Genomic DNA, 17773 nt, shown 5'->3' on the forward strand with positions numbered 1-17773 from the left:
GGGGAGGGATAACATGGGGAGAAATGCCAGATGTAGGTGACGAGGGGATGGAGGCAGCAAACCACACTGCCATGTGTGTACCTATACAATAATCCAAATTCATTTAATGATCTGCACATGTACTCCAGAACCTAAAGTACAATAAAAAAATGAAATAAAATGAATTACACATTCATGTTTTCTAAGCAAAATGAATCTAGAGAAATAAAGGAAGATATACATAACAAAACCATATAAACTAAAAATATAAGTATGCAATATAAGTGAAATAGAGTTCAGAATAACCCCAGGCATTGAGGATGTTAAAATAATTATAAGAAACAAATTTAAATGAGTCTAGGCTAGCAGGTTTGGGAATCTAAATTAAATGATTTTTCTAGGAAAATATAAGCTTTTAAAATTGATTTTTTTAAAAAGCTGAAAATTAAAACAGATTAGTAATTATGATGAAAAAAAGGCAGCAGGGGTGGGAGGAGCTGTGAAGATCCCCTCCTCAAAATAGAAACAGGTTCAGATATTTTTACTGGTGAATTATATAAAACTAGAAAAGATAAAAAATTTTATACTGTTGAAATGAGTACAGAGGAAAGAAAAGAAGAAATAATCCAAATTCATTTAATGAAGTCAATAATTAGGGGAAAAAGGGTCTGATAATGTTGGCACAAAACTTAAATTACCACTACTTGTGATTCTGGATACAAAACATTATGCAATAAAATACTAACAAATAGCTTATGCCAATTACAGATTTATTTAAGGAGTATGAAATGATTCACACTTAACGATATTAATCACAATAGCCAATTAATAATTAAATCATTAATTCAAAATATTTGATCAAAAGAGAAAAGTTATATGAATAATTAGATAATACTGAAAAGGCATGCTTTTTAAGTTCTGCATTAATGTATTTTCCAAAGTCCAGAGTGCTAACCATCACACCATGGAACTCTCCTTATTAATATATTTTTTAAGAAATAAAACAAGTTAATTATAAATGTTATACAGTCTGTTAACAAGCAGTGATCCCAGAAAACGGCTTCATTACAGAAAGAAGGCATGATGAAAAATCGTGCCAGGCAGGAAGGCAAGAAGCCTGGGTTCTAGATTTACATCTCTAGCCAGCTAGGTTTACGTCACCTCCACTGAACTGCAGGCTCGTATGTTAAACTGCCTTCCTGCCATCTCCACTGGGACATCAGTTAGGCTCCTCAAATTTAACATGTCTAAAGCAAAACTCTAGATTCCTTACTCCAAAGCTATACTTCTCCCAGTTTTCCCAATCTTAGTACATGGAAAACTCATTCCTCCTATTGCTTGAGTCAAAATGCTTGTTCCTCTTTCTCACACCCCATATCCAATCCATCAGCAAATCCTGTTGGCTCTACTTTCTAAACATAACCAAAATCTCCATTTCACCCTAGCTCCATTTGCTACCACATTTGTCCAAGCCACTGTCATCTTCTAAAGCCTCCCAGGGGAGCTCATTATCTCCTCCTCCCTTGCCTCTCCACAGGCCGTATTCTACACAGTCCCAGGGCAGCCTATCCTTTTCCTTTCTAAAGTACAAGTTGGATCACATCAGTGCTTTGCTCAAAACCCTCCGAAGGCTTCCTTCTCACTCATAATAAAATCCCTAATCCTCACCATGTCCAATAAGGCCTCATGTACTTCGGTTCTCCCACTGCTGTTAAAATCTTATCTCCCGCCCTCTCCACTCTAGGCACGGTCCACCCTCAGCACCACATCTTTGGATAACGCAATTCTCTGCCCACAGCCTCGATGTCTGCTGGTCCCTCTGTGTGGAATGCACTTTTATCACATACCTGTGCGGCTTACTCCCTCTGTTTTCTCACACCATATCTCAATTATCACCTTGTCAAAGGGGCTTCCCTTTCGAAAAAGCACCCCTAGTTACTTTGTCCCTTATCCTTTCGTTTTCTCCTCAGCACTTTCACCATCTGACATATGGTAGTGTTTGTCTCCTCCAACTAGAATGTAAGCCTCGGGAGAGCAGAAATCATGTAAGCTTTTGTTTACCGCTGTATCTCGAATGCCTAGAATGCATGTAGCAGAAGATAAGGGATTAGTATTTGCTGAAAAAATGGTTTTTATTCTGCTCTAATTAGTTGTGAGTCCTTTTGATTTGCAGCTTCTTCATTCGTAGGGAGTGAGATCAAATGATAGGATATTTTTAGCAAGACAATTTAAAGTTTTTGTGATTTAAAAATAAGAGTTCTATTTGTCATTATAGAAATTCCATGACATGAAACTACTTTAGAAGACAAAATAATTTGAAATCTGCTACTTACTTTAAGGGTAACAGCTGCCGCCTTGATGATAAAATCATTTACTGATACTTTAATGTCATCTGAAAGAAAAATAAGCTTAGTAAAATTAGTATTCTTAATATAACTCTAACACTGACATTACAACTTCAAACCTGTAAATTATGGAATGTACTGACAATGACAAAAAATTACAGCCTTTTGTTTGCTTAGTCAATAAGGTTCCCATGATTAGAAAAACTTGCATTATAGGAGGTCCTGGTTAAATAAAATTAACCATGAATGTAAGTTTACTTCTGGGCCTTGGTTATCAATTTTTTAAATTGCTTTTATATCATAAGCAAGAAACTGAAGGACACATTAGAAGTAAAATCAGAAAAAAAGAACCAACTCCTGTGTCTCAAAAAAGACAAATGGTCTCTCTGCGGTGTGTGCGGTCAGGAAGTTTACAAGATGATTCATCTTCTTCCTCACTCTTTTTAAATGTCCTTATTCTCTGTATGCTTTATAACACATTAATTATACCAGAACAGTGATACATGTAGGTATTTTATATAAAACAGTTATATATACACATATGAGAGAGTGTTCAAAAATTTCATTTTACTAATGGAGTGTAGGTGAAAAAAAATTTAAATGCTTTTTAACTTAATAAAACAGGATATAACAAAAGCCAAAGATGAAGCAATGCTGGCATAGGTCCTAGTGTGATGAATAAAACGAGGTTCTCTGTCTATAGTTTTATGGTGAATGCATTTGAATCAATTTCTTTACAGTATACATAATTATTTTAAGATAAAGCTGAGGTCCTGCCACTTCCTACAGTGCTGATCATAACTAAAGTATTTGTTGATGCCTTTGCATTTGCCAGTGGATATGACAGTGTTGGAAAATGTAAACAAGATTTGATTCTTTCTTGAAAGAACTTCTAGAAAAAGACTTTAAGATCAAGATCTAGTCAATGGTATGTGGGAAGAAACCTATCCTATTATTAAAGTATCATGGAATTTTACGTGAATAACAGCTCATTTCAAAGGCATGCTGGAGACTTCAGTAAAAGATTAGATGAATTACCATAATCCTAAATACTATCAACCTGTCATAGTAACTGTCAGTTGCAAAGTATCAAAGCTCCTCTAATTCAGAATTCCAGAAATATGCAAAAGTTTTTGTTTAAAACCCCTTTAGGAATAGAGATATAAATGGACTTACAGTGTTTAGAGGCTTTTTAATGATAACCACATAGAAAAGATTTGGTCTGTACAAATTCAAAAGTAACAGTTCATGAAATCATTCTGCTTACCTCTCATGGCTCTCTCAGCCTTCTCCTCACTTTATCTACTTAACCACAGGTATTCACAGTGACTAAACAAGTGTGATCTGAGAACCAAAGGAGTGCTTCCAAGGTTCATTTTTTAGAAATTTATCACTTTCTCTAAAATAGCTTTCTATTTAGAGTTCCCTGAACTTTTAAAAGCTCTCAAGTTTTCTTTATATGAAATCTTGAAAATCTGTACATAAACTGTTAAGAGTCCTGCTTTTGCCTGGGATGTAGAAAGTTGCAAAAGAAAATTGTTCCCATCCTGACAGGGTGAAAGAAAAAGAAGGATAAATTACAAAATCATAACTTTTCTTGAGCCCATTAGGGAGTTGAGGTTACAAAGCAAACAGGTGAACCGAATGCTAAAGAGTGCTAATCCATTCAGAGGAAAGACAAACACAGGAAGTAAATACCCACTGCCAGGGGACAGGAGCAAAGAAGGGAGAGTATGGTACAATATGCATAAACAGTTGGGGGCCAGCAGCAGAGAAATGGAAAGTATAAAAAACATTTGAATGGAAATCCAAGGGGAAAATCCATGCTAACCAACATTAAAAAAAAAAAAAATACACATTTTGCTAAGCTTTGCAGACACAGATGGGAAATCAGTGAACTTGAAGCCAGGTAAACAAAAATTATCCAATATGAAATGTAAAGAGAAAAAAGAATGAACAAAAGGAATAGAGTATTTAAGAACTTTGGACAATTCAAAAGTCTAACATTTAAAATTGGAGTCCCAAAGAGAAAACACACGAAACAGAAGACATCATTAAAAATAACAAGTGGAAAATTTTCACAATTAAACGAAGACAACAAACCATACATCTAAGAAGCTGAGAGAAACCCAAACAGAATAAATACAATAGAAAAAAAAATCTGGGCATACAATAGTCAAATTGCTAACGGAGAAAATCTTTAAAGCAACAAGACAGTGGGAAAACATCACATACAAGAGAACAAATATTAGGAATGGCAGGAGACATTCTTTAAGCCAGAAAATAAGGAAATACTAACGTTAAAAACTGAAACAAAAACCTATTAACTCAAAAAACTATATCCAGCAAAAATATCTCTTAAAAATCATGACGATATACCCATCACGGTGACTACTATCAAAAAACAGAAAATAGCAAGTATTGGCAAAAATGTGGAGAAATCTGAACCTTTGTGCACTTAATTTTTGTTTCTGGAGACAGCTCTTGCTCTGTCAGCCAGGCTGGAGTGAAGTGGTACAATTATAGTTCACTGTAACCTCCAACTCCTGGGCTCAAACAATCTTCCTGCTTCAGTCTCCCAAGTAGTTTTTCAATTTTTTTGTAGAGACGGGGTTTGTTCTGTTTCCCAGACTGGTCTCAAAGTCCTGGCCTCAAGTGATCCTTCTGCCTCAGCCTCCCAAAGTGCTAGGATTACAGGGATAAGCCATCATGCCTAACCCATTGGTGTGCCCTTAGTGGGAATGCAAAATGGCATGGCGACTATGGAAAACAGTATGGTAGCTCCTTAAAAAATTAAAAATAGAATTACCATATGATCCAGTAATTCCACTTCTGGGGATATACCCAGGAGATATGAAAACAGAGACACAAAGAGATACTTGTACAGCCATTTTCACAGCAGCAGTATTCACAATAGACAGAAGATAAAAACAACCTAATGTATTTATCCGTTAACACATGAATTAACAAAGTACAGGTATTGATCGACTTACGACCTATGCAACTTACGACCACTTGACTTTACGACCACAATCGCTAGCCACAACTGCTCCGCGTCTGGCAGTGCAAACGTTGCCCAGCTGGGCGTACGACAGTGCAGACCAGCTTCCGGCAGCACTACCATCTCCACGTGCACCGTTTCAACTGTTATCCCAGATTTGGTACAGCAATTTGTGTTTTGTGTCTTGGATATTTTTCATCGAACCCCTCCCAAGATGTCTACTAAGAGGAAATTGTCTTTGTCTACGCCTCAGCCTGCCAAGAAGGAAAGAAAGGCCATTGAACTCGACACAAAAATGAAGGTAATTAAGCAGTACGAAGGAGGAAAGAAAGTGAATGTGATCGCACGTGATACGAAGTTATCACACTCGACTGTGTCAACGATTTTGAAAGATAAAGAAAGAATTTGTGAAGCTGTGAAAGGCTCTGCACCCATGCGATCAACAGGTATAACAAAGCAACGAAGCGGGCCCATCCACAAATGGAGAAATTGCTATATATTTGGATAGAAGCTCAAATTCAAAAACGGACACCATTAAGTCTTTTTACTGTGCAGATGAAGGCGAGAAGTCTATTTCAGACTCTGAAGGAGCGTGCTGGAGAAGATTACAGTCAAGAATTTGTAGTAAGTACTGGCTGGTCCCAGAGATTCAAGTAAAGATTCCAAATGCATAGTGTTCGAGTGACTGGAGAAGCAGCGAGTGCGGATGAGGAAGGAGCACATAAGTTTGTTGATAGTCTGGATGAATTAATTACAGATGAGGGATATCTAGCAGAACAGATTTTCAATGTTGATGAAACTGGATTATTTTGGAAACGGACGCCAGTACGCACTTACATTCACAAAGAGGCTAAATGCATGCCAGGATTTAAAGCATTTAAGGATAGGCTAACTCTGCTGCTTGGCGGGAACATCACAGGGTTTAAGCTGAAGCCGTTCTTAATTTATCACTCAGACAACCTGCGTGCGTTCAAGAATGGTAACAAGCACACACTGCCCGTCTACTTTCATTCTCAACGTAAAGCACGGATGACACAAGGATTCTCTGAAGAATGCTTTATGAACTGTTTTATTCCTCAAGTTCGAGAATATTGTTTGGAGAAACATATTCCTTTCAAGATTTTATCGATACTCGATAATGCGCCTGGACACCCATAACATCTAGGCGATCTTCATCCAGATGTAAAATTTGTTTTTCTTCCACCAAACACGACTCCACTCATCCAGCCTATGGGCCAAGGTTCGATTGCTACATTAAAGGCCAACTATCTCCGAACCACCTTCGCTCAAGCAATATCCGCTATAGATGCTGACTCAGAACTAACATTGCAAGATTTCTGGGAACACTACAACATTTTGATGTGTATCAAGAATATCGCTACCACCTGGGAGGATGTGACGACAAAGTGCATGAATGGCATCTGGAAAAATTGTGTTAAGAGCTATGTTAATGATTTTGACGGATTTGACAGTGAACATGAACTTGAAACGATTCGGGAAAAAATAGTAAAACTCACTAAAGACCTTTCTTTGGAGTGTGAAATGGAAGATGTCGGAGAGTTGCTAGACAAAGAATCCGGAGAACTTACAAATGAAGAGCTAATCAAACTGGAAGAAGAAAGAGTGGCAGAAGAAGAAAGAAGAGAAGCAGAGAAAGAAGAGGAGGAGCCAGAAAGGAAGTTCACCACTAAGGGATTATCAGACAGTTTATCTTTACTGAATAAACTTCTTATACATTTCGAAGCAATGGACCCAAACATCGAGCGATTTGCAAGGATTGAACGGATGGCGCACGATGTGTTTCCTCTGTATCATGAAATTTATGAAGAAAAAAAGAAACATACAACTCAGACAAAGCTCACCATATTTATGAAAAAACCAACTCCAGTAACCCCAACTGCTGCCTCAGATGACGGCATCAACGATCCGCAGCCAAGCACCAGTGGCCAATAAAATGTTTCATACATGTTTATATATTTTGATATGTGTTGCAATTGGTAAAATGTTTCCTATGGTATTTTTTACACCTATATTTTGTAATTTTGTATGTTTTGCAAATATTAAACCAGTTGTACTGGTAATGCAGTGTTTTACTTAAGCCTGACAGATGTAAAAATAAGAAACAAAATGGTGTAGAGATGATACAAATGGCATAAAATGAACAAAGAAAATTATGATATATAACAATAATGAAAGAAAATTATGATAAAATATGACTTAAAGATTTTTATAACATCATTTCACAGTACTGTACACATAGCCTACTCAACTTACGACCCAATTGTGTTACAACCGGTCTGTCGGAACCAATCGTGGTCATAAGTCGAGCACTAGCTGTATGGTATATACATACAATGGAATATTATTCAGCCTTAAAAAGGAAATTTTGACACATTCTACAACATGGGTGAACCCAGAAGACATAATGCCGAGTGAAATAAGCCAGTCACAAAAGGACAAGTAATATACGATCCCATTAATATGCACTTAAAATAATCAAATTTATAGGAACAGAAAGTAGAATGGTGGTTGTCAGGGGTGTTGGGAAAGAGGAATAAGGTGTATACAGAGTTTTCATTTTGCTGGATAAAAAATGTTCTGTAGATGAATGGTGGTAATGGTTGCAAAACAATGTAAATGTACTTAATGCCAATGAACTAACTGTACAATGAAAATGGTGAAACTCACGTTATATATTCAACTACAATTCTAAAAAAAGTTTGAAAAATGTGAAAGACAAATAGACTTTTTCAGACAAAAACTAAGAAAATTTATTGTCAGTCAATCTGTACTATAAGAAGCATTAAAGAAAGTTGTTCAGGTAGAAGAAGTATAATAGCAGATAACACTTTAATCCTATACAAATAAATGGAAAAAAGTACAGATAAATATAAAAGACACTTCCCCCTCATTTTAAAACTCCAAAAGAGTTGATTTGCTAAAGTAAAAACATTAAGCATGTATTCTGGGGCATATATCATATATAGAAGTAAAACATGAAAACAGCAGCACAAAATATGAGAGGGAAGAAATGGAAGTATATAGTTATGAGGTTCTTATATTGAACATGGAGTGGGGTATAATATAATTTGAACCCAGGATGTGATAAATTAAAGAATTATACTGTAAACACTAAGAAAAAAATTGCAAAGACAGATAAGAAGAAAAAAGGAAATAAAATGATGAAATACAATGAAATGATAACAAAATAAATAACCAAAAGAAAGATCAAAATGGTAGATTGAAATCCAACCGTTCCATTAAATGTGAATGGTCTAAACATCTTAATTAAGAGACAAAAGAATTGGATAAAAAAGCAAGAACCAACTACATGTTGCCCTCAAGAAACCTATTTAAATAAACATATTTACATTTAAAAGTAAAAAGATGCAAAAAGATATACTATAGAAACACAAGTCAAAGAAATCTGTAGTGGTTACAGATGCGATAAAGAAGGCTTGAGGATAAAGAGTATTACAAGGAATAGATAAGGATATGACATAATGATGAGTCTGTTCAAGAAAACGTAAAATTCCTAACTGTGTATGTGCCTAATAATAGACCTTCAGGATACATGAAGCAAAAACTGACAGAGCTGAAAGGAGAAACATACAAATAAACAATTATAATGAGGACCCTCAACACTCCTCTCAAAAGACATAAACAACACTATTAACCAGCTTGACCTGACATTTATAGAGCATTCCCTTGCAAAAATAAAAAAAATTCTTTTCAAGAACACATACCAAGATAGATCATAATATCAAATAAATATCAGCAAATTTAAGAAGACTGAAATCATATAAAGTATGTTCTCCAAACACAATGCAGTTAAGCTATAATTCATAAAAGAAATGAATATTCCTCAAATATTTTGAAATTAAGTACACACATAAATAATTCATTGATCAAAGAAATTACAAAATAAATAAATGAGAAAACATTTTTAATTGAATAAAAAGAAAAATAATGCCAGGCATGGTGGCTCACACCTGTAATTTCAGCACTTTAGGAGGGTGAATCACTTAAGGCCTATCCTTCAAGGTGGGCAGATCACTTGAGGCCAGGAGTTGGAGACCAGCCTGGCCAACATGGTGAAACCCCGTCTCTAGTAAAAATACAAAAAATTAGCCAGGCACGGTGGTGTGTGCCTGTAATCTCAGCTACTCGGGGCACTGAGGTGTGGGAATCATTTGAACCCAGGAGGCAGAGGTTGAAGTGAACCAAAATTGCACCACTGCACTCCAGCCTGGGTGACAGAGCAAGACCCTGTCTCTAAAAGAAAAAAAATAAATAAAACATATCAACGTTTGTGGGATACAGCTAAAGCAGTGCTTAAAAAGAACTCAAGAGTATTACATGCTTATATTAAAAAATAAAGGTCTCAAACAATCCAAGTTTTCACCTTAAGAAACCTGAAATAAAAGAGCAAAGTAAACTGAAAGCAGAGAGAAAAAAATAGTAATAAAGAACAGAAATCAATGAAAAAAATAGCAATAAAGAACAGAAATCAATGAGATCAATATCACAGAAATACTAGACAAGTTAATAAAACCAAATGCTGGTTCTTCAACAAGCTCGAGATCAACAGAACTGATAACCCTTTAGTCAGAGTGATCTAGAGGGTAAACCACACAAACTACTAACATCAAAACTAGAAACATTACTTCAGATAAGATGACAGTATAATAAGGTAATGTTGGGAATAACTTTTTGCCAATAAATATGGTGACTTAGATGACATAAATTTCTTGAAAGATACAAACTACCAAAGTTCATTCAGGATAAAAAAAAAAACCTGCGTCCATTTTTAAAATGAAATTCATAGTTAAAAATCTTCCCATAAAGAAATTCACGGGTGAATTCTAGTAGACAATTAAAAAAAGAAATAATACCAATTGTACCCAAACTCTTCCAGAAAATAAAGGAGGAGCAAATGCTTTCCAACCCATTCTACTAGATAACAAATCCAAAAAAAAAAAAAAAAAAAAAAAAAAAAAAAAAAAAAAGTCTCCATGAAAGAAAACCACAGGTTAGCATTTCTCATGGTCAGAGGTGTAAAGATGCTAAACAAAATTTTAGAACATAATGCAAGGCTACAGTAATCAAAACAGCATGGTACTGGTACCAAAACAGAGATATAGACCTATGGAACAGAACAGAGGCCTCGGAGGCAACACAACATATCTACAACCATCTGATCTTTGACAAACCTGACAAAAATAAGCAATGGGGAAAGGATTACCTGTTTAATAAATGGTGCTGGGAAAACTGGCTAGCCATGTGCAGAAAACATAAACTGGATTCCTTCCTGACACCTTACACTAAAATTAACTCCAGATGGATTAAAGACTTAAACATAAGACCTAACACCATAAAAACCCTAGAAGAAAATCTAGGCAAAACCATCCAGGACATAGGCGTAGGCAAGGACTTCATGACCAAAACACCAAAAGCATTGGCAACAAAAGCCAAAATAGACAAGTGGGACCTAATCAAACTCCACAGCTTCTGCACGGCAAAAGATACAGTCATTAGAGTGAATTGGCAACGAACAGAATGGGAAAAAATTTTTGCAGTCTACCCATCTGACAAAGGGCTGATATCCAGAATTTACAAAGAACTAAAACAGATCTACAAGAAAAAAAACAAACAAGCCCATTCAAAAGTGGGTGAAGGATATGAACAGATGCTTTACAAAAGAAGACATACATGAGGCCAACAAACATATGAAAAAATGCTCATCATCACTGTTCATCAGAGAAATGCAAATCAAAACTACATTGAGATACCATCTCACGCCAGTTAGAATGGCGATCATTAAAAAATCTAGAGACAAAAGATGCTGGAGAGGATGTGGAGAAATAGGAACACTTTTACACTGTGGGTGGGAGTGTAAATTAGTTCAACCATTGTGGAAGACAGTGTGGCGATTCCTTAAGGACCTAGAAATAGAAATTCCATTTGACCCAGCAATCCCATTACTGGGTATATATCCAAAGGATTATAAATCGTTCTACTATAAGGACACATGCACACGAATGTTCACTGCAGCACTGTTTACAACAGCAAAGACCTGGAACCAACCCAAATGCCCATCTATGATAGACTGGATAGGGAAAATGTGGCACATATACACCATAGAATATTATGCAGCCATCAAAAACGATGAGTTCGTGTCCTTTGTAGGGACACGGATGAACCTGGAAACCATCACTCTCAGCAAACTGACACAAGAGCAGAAAATCAAACACCGCATGTTCTCACTCATAGGTGGGTGTTGAACAATGAGAACACATGGACACAGGGAGGGGAGCACTACACACCAGGGTCTGTTGGGGGGAAACAGGGGAGGGTCAGTGGGGGGTGGGGAGTTGGGGAGAGATAGCAGGGGATAAATGCCAGATATAGGTGAAGGAGAGGCAGGCAGCAAATCACACTGCCATGTGTGTACCTATGCAACTATCTTGCATGTTCTTCAAATGTACCCCAAAACCTAAAATGCAATAATAAAAAAAAAAAGAATATAGAATCAAACGATATATGACAAAGTTAATTATTAAGTAGGTTTTATATGAGGAATACAAAGCTGATTCAACACTTGAAAATCAATGTAATTCACCATATTCACACATAGAAAAAGGAAAAGTTCTCTGAAAAGATGCACAAAATGTGTTTGACAAAATTCATCATCTATTCACGTTTAAAATTCTGCAAGTTAGGAACAGGAATTCTTTCAACCTGAAAACAATATTCTACAAAAAACCTATAGCTAACACAAAAAACTGAATGCTTTTCTTCCCAAGATCAAGAACAAAGCAAAAATATCTGCTTTAACCGTCTATGTTCATTATACCAGAGGTCCTAGTCAGTGAATAAGATAAGAAAATAATATGAAGGCCATATAGATCAAAAATGAAGAAATAAAACTATCAGTTTGTGCTAAAAAATCTGTATATCTCTCAGTAATCTTACTTGTTATTGATTTTTGGAAGAAACATTGCAAATTTAGTAATCTGTAAATGCATTCTGAACAAGAAATATTAAATTAAAATTTGCATAAAGAAGAATAACTAAGATATTTCTAACATAAAACATTCTTACAAGTTTTGGATTTTAAACTTACTGAAATGATAAGGACTGCTTCATTTAAATATCATACCAAAAAATACTCAAAAAAAAAAAACAGCCATTTGGTCTCAGCACATCATGTGTTCCTACAAAAAAATTTACCTATGTAAAAGCTAAAGCACACCAAAACATGAAGCCCACTTTCGTTTTTAAAATAACTAACCAGCCAAATTATAGTACTTCAGATTTCAGTATCCCTTATCCAAAATACTTGGAACCAGAAGTGTTTCAGATTTCAAAATTTTCCAGATTTTGGAATATTACATTTATGGTTTTGGCATCCCTAGTCCCAAAATCCCTAAATCTGAAAAGCTCCAGTAAGGACTTCCTTTGAGCTCCATGTTGGCACTCAAAAAGTTTCAAATTTTGGAGTATTTTGAAATTTTGGTTTTGGGATGCTCAATCTGTACTTTTAAAGCTCAGTATGTAACAGAGAATTAAACTCAATAACTTCCTGCTAAATGAATGTTAACTAAATGTACATTATTCGAATATGAACATAGAGGAAATAAAAGTAAGGTAGAACAGAAACCCTTATTCTGCATTAAGGCATCTGTGATTTATTTAATATTGTGGAACCAATTTACTTTTTATAGGAAAACATTACTAATTTTTTTCTCTAGCACAAATATACCCAGAGTACAGTACAAGTAAATTATGAAATTGAAATCAAAAGCCACACAATGTGAATTGTGTAAAGGATTTCATGAAAGTTAAGTTAGCATGTGTTTTGTATTAAGTAAATTCAATTTTACTAACCTTTGACCAGATCTTGCCTTACTTTTAAAACAGCTCCAAGGTCACAGTCAGCAGTAGCATACGCATGAGGTACAGTACTTTTAGATTCAGTTAATCTCTTGGCAATAACCCTTCGAATATTGCTGGCGGGGATTTCAGTGAATGTGCCCTGCAAAAAGATAGCAACCTGTCTGTTAAACTACAAGTGGAATAGAAAAATAAACAAAAGAGAAGCAACAGTATAAATGAAATTCTCAATGATCTAACTTATTAAAGACGAATACAAGAAAAGCACTATTAAAATTCTTAGTATAAGAATATAAAAAAATCTGAGAAGTTTTGGTTTATAGTACATAACTACAGAAAAAAGTAATAATATTAATGTTTCAATTGTGAATGGGGTATCTTATGTTACTATGTTTAAGATGATACAAAAGACATCTACCAAATAATTAGTAATTCCTCCATAGGTGTGTTTGTGTGTGTACACATAACATACACACACATAGGGCAATAGATGTGTGTGTGTGTACACATATACACGGAGAGAGAGGAGAGAGGAGAGAGAAGACAAACACAGACATATACCATCTGTAAGCAACTTTTGTTACAAGTATCATTTAACACAAATGAAATAAAACAGCCAATAAATCAACAAACCAACTATTAATATATAGTTGCCCTTTGATTTATGATGGGTGACATTCTGATGAACCCATCTTAAGTGGAAAAATATCATAAGTCAAAAGTGCATTTAACACATCTAACCTACTGAACATCACAGCTTAGCCTTAGCCTAGCCTATCGTAAATGTGCTCAAAACACTGACATTAGCCTACAGTTGGGCAAAATCATCTGGCTACACAGTACACTGCAGAGTAGTGGTTGTTTACCCTGATGATCACGTGGCTAACTGGGAGCTGTGGCTGGCCAACGCTCCCCAGCATTGCAAGTACGTACTGTATTGCTTTCTATTGAACGTGTATCACTTTTACACCATAGTAAAGTCAAAAAATTATAAGTTGAACCATCTTTTCAAGTACACAAGAAACATCCACCAAGACAGACCATATTATAAATATAAAATAAATCTCAATAAATTTGAGAAGATGATTGTTCTAAAAACGAAGTGTGTCTCAAAGTGTATTCTCTAACACAGTGGAGTTAAACTAGAAATCATGAAAGGTAACTGAAGGGTCTTCAAATATTCTGAAATTAAATTTATACCTTATAAACAACTCGTGGATCAAAGAAATTACAAGGAAAATTAGAAGGTGGGGACCTTCTATACAGACAATTCAATTACTTCTATCTTGATTTGTAATTTTAAAAAATAACATGAATATCTTATTTCTTAGGGGTTCATAACAGAAAGTATGAATGAGATAATAAAATATTCTGGCAACTTCATTATAGTTGTTCCATTCTGTTCCATGGACAAAAAAAGCACAATAGACTTTATATCTAATTCCTTTCTTGTCCTTAACTCTATTTTGGGATTTCATTACAATCACTTCAAGATAATACAAAGCAACTGAAAGTGCTGCTGATTTCATTTTTACAAATATCAAGAAATTAAACACTTTATGTTAGCAAAGTACTTGGTCAAGCAGAATAAATGCTCTCCACATATTTTAAGAATTTGAAAGTATGGTTTACCTTCCTAATTTGAATAGTTTTTTTTTTTGGAGATAGTCTTCCTCTGTAACTCAGGCTGGACTGCAGTGGCATGATTATAGCTCACTACAGCCTCAACCTCCCAATGTCAAGTGATTCCCTAACCTCAGTTGACTGAGTAGTTGGAACTACCACATCCAACTAATTTTTAAATTTTTTTGTAGAGATGAAGTCTCACTATGTTTTCCAGGCTGGTCTTTGAAAGCCTGAGCACAGGCAATCCTCCCAACTCAGCCTCCCAAACTGCTAGGATTACAGGTGTAAGCCACCACACCCAGCCTTGAATAGCCTACTTTTTAAAGACATATGATTAGACTATACATATCTTATATTGAGTGTATAGTTCACTCTTAGCCTATACATTACATAGTCCAATTACATGTCCTTAAAAGTAGGTTATTCCAGTATGTAGTATATTAATCATGAATGAATATTTGAAAATCTGTTTCCCATGAAGCTTGTAATGTTTTCAACTCTTTTAAAATATCATTTAGTATATAGTTCTCCATTAGAAGGAGTACAGATTTATCTATTTATTTTGCTTTTTATTTTTTAAGTGCCCATTTGATTTTAAATAAACTTGGTTATCCTACATTTCTTCTGACAGGAAGTAACCTGAATAGGAAAGACAGAGAGGCAAAATGGAGTAATATGAAAAAAAAAAAAGGGGGCTGCTATACTGCATGCATCTGAGAAGGAAAGAATGACTATGTAGTTCTTTATAGTGGGATTATCAATTCCCTAGTTAAAAAGTAAAACATAGCCAGAAAAGGGAGCTAGTGTCAGCTACCAATTATTAGTATTACACTTGAGAAAAAAAGACATGAGATTATAAAGAATATATATGTTATTGAAGTTGTGGAACTTGTAACTTTGAATTATAGTTCTAATGTTTAAATTGAATTATAGTTCTAATGTTTATTTGGAAGTTAACATACAAATTTTGGTTTCTGATAGAAAGTCTGTAAAACAAACCATTTGGAGTGTTTTTTTTCTTTAACACTTTAAGCTACTACTGAAACAGATAAGTAAAACTAATCTGTTTTAAAACTACTCTTAAAACACAGAGTAATTGTTCTTACTTTCTTTCACTTAAATTTGAAAAATAAAAATCCAGGCTGGGTGCAGTGGCTCATGTCTGTAATCCCAGCATTTTGGGAGGCCAAAGCAGGCGGATCACTTCAGTTAGGAGTTTGAGATCAGCCCGGCCACCATGGTGAAACCACTTTTCTACTAAAAATCCAAAAATTAAGTGGGCGTGGTGGTGGGCACCTGTAATCCCAGCTACTCAGAAGGCTGAGGCAGGGAAATCTCTTGAACCTGGGAGGCAGAGTCTGCAGTGAGCCAAGATTGTGCCACTGCACTCCAGCCTGGGTGACAAAGCAAGGCTCTGTCTCAAAAAAAAAAGAAAAAGAAAAATCCATTTAGAAAACATTACCACTGCATTGGGTTGTCCAGGAGTTGATACTGGTGGGATCATAGGCCGGGGATAAGATGGCCCAGCTAAGGCCTGTAGGGGTGAAGGTGCTGTGGGAGTGGCTGCAGGGGCTGGGGTTGGTCTGGACTCGGTAATCTTTCCCATCTGTTTCAACTGGGCAAGTCTGAGAGCATCTCTGGAAATAAGAGCAAAGTAGATAACCATGATTAGCAATAAGGATTATAAGAGAGCTTTCAGAAAATGCAGGTGAGATGTGGAGAAAAGATACAGAAACATATAGATGTCAAGGTTATCATTAAAAACCAATTATTTGATCTAGAAAATTAAATCCTGTCTCTTACCTGGTCTGTGGACTCCCATTATTTGTCACATTTTAATATTTGCATATTTTCAAAAACCAAATAGTAGTTAGAATTTTATTAAAATTGGATATAGGCAATGATTTTTAAAAAGGAAATTAGTCTTTTTTCTGTGCAGTGGATGTTATCTGGTACATGAACAATTAAACCATACTCTCATCCTTTATGCTCACAAAATGATAATCACACAGCATTCAAAAAGTGTCAAGTTTATTGTAAACATGGCTTTCACCAGAATATTTTCTATATTATTGTTCACTTATTGTTTCATTGTTTATTACAGTGCAAATCAGCTTATTCATGACCAGGAAACCAAAGCATTTTAAATTTTGCTCAGTATGTCAGCAGTACAACCTAATGTAACAAATCTAACCCATGATATCTTTTAGAATGAAAAAAATAACTAGTTACAGACTTGCCTTTGTATTATTCTTTAAAACAAAGGTATCTTTGCCTTGTAAAAGGATGCAATTAGATTACTAAATATGTCAAGCCGTCAACTCACTATGCTAAGTTACAGTGGTATTAGGCAATATATTTTCTTAAAATCATTTTTAGAAGATTTTAATATCCAATAATTTATATTTTTTCCAATTTAAGAAAAAATCTGTTTTACATAATCAAAAAAAAAAAAACTTCAGGTTGACACAAAATCTAAAGAAAAATTATTTCTCAAACACAATTAATATTTTGGTATTATTTTTCAAACAGCTGATGAAAGAAAAAACCTAACATCTGTTGAGCATATTTGAGAAGATTCTTTCAGTTGTTGCAACATGGTAGAAGAATTCTGAGATGACCCCAATATTCCTGCCCCTAATGTACACACCCCATATAATCCCTCTTAACTTCAGCTGGCCTGTGAATACGATGGATATCACTCCCATGATTAGGTCCTATTATGTGACAAAATTGGTGGCATTTTACAGATATAATTAAGGTTCCAAATCAGTTGTGTTTGAGTTAGTCAAATGGCAAATTATCCTGGAAGGGACAGATATATCAGGTACTCTCTTAAAAGAAATTAGGCCTTCCTGGAAGAAGAGATTTGAATAAAGAGATTCAACTGCTGGCCCTGGAGAAGCAAACATGCATGTTGTGAACA

The 17773-nt window shown here is 35.2% G+C and overlaps 1 protein-coding gene across 2 annotated transcripts in view; it reads right to left on the reverse strand.

Moving 5' to 3' along the window:
* Window positions 1–17773, reverse strand: part of PDHX (pyruvate dehydrogenase complex component X) — a 79787-nt gene that overhangs the window by 14178 nt on the left and 47836 nt on the right. For both annotated transcript variants that reach the window (XM_017530527.2, XM_017530526.2), the window contains exons 6-8: window positions 16310–16484; window positions 13216–13363; window positions 2313–2371 (exon numbers count right to left, since the gene is read on the reverse strand). In XM_017530527.2, coding sequence (XP_017386016.1) covers window positions 2313–2371; window positions 13216–13363; window positions 16310–16484 — 382 coding nt within the window. The remainder of the gene's footprint in view (window positions 1–2312; window positions 2372–13215; window positions 13364–16309; window positions 16485–17773) is intronic.

This window comes from Cebus imitator, unplaced genomic scaffold (assembly GCF_001604975.1).
Source record: "Cebus imitator isolate Cc_AM_T3 unplaced genomic scaffold, Cebus_imitator-1.0 Scaffold66, whole genome shotgun sequence".
In the NCBI taxonomy this organism is placed as follows: Eukaryota; Metazoa; Chordata; class Mammalia; order Primates; family Cebidae; genus Cebus; species Cebus imitator.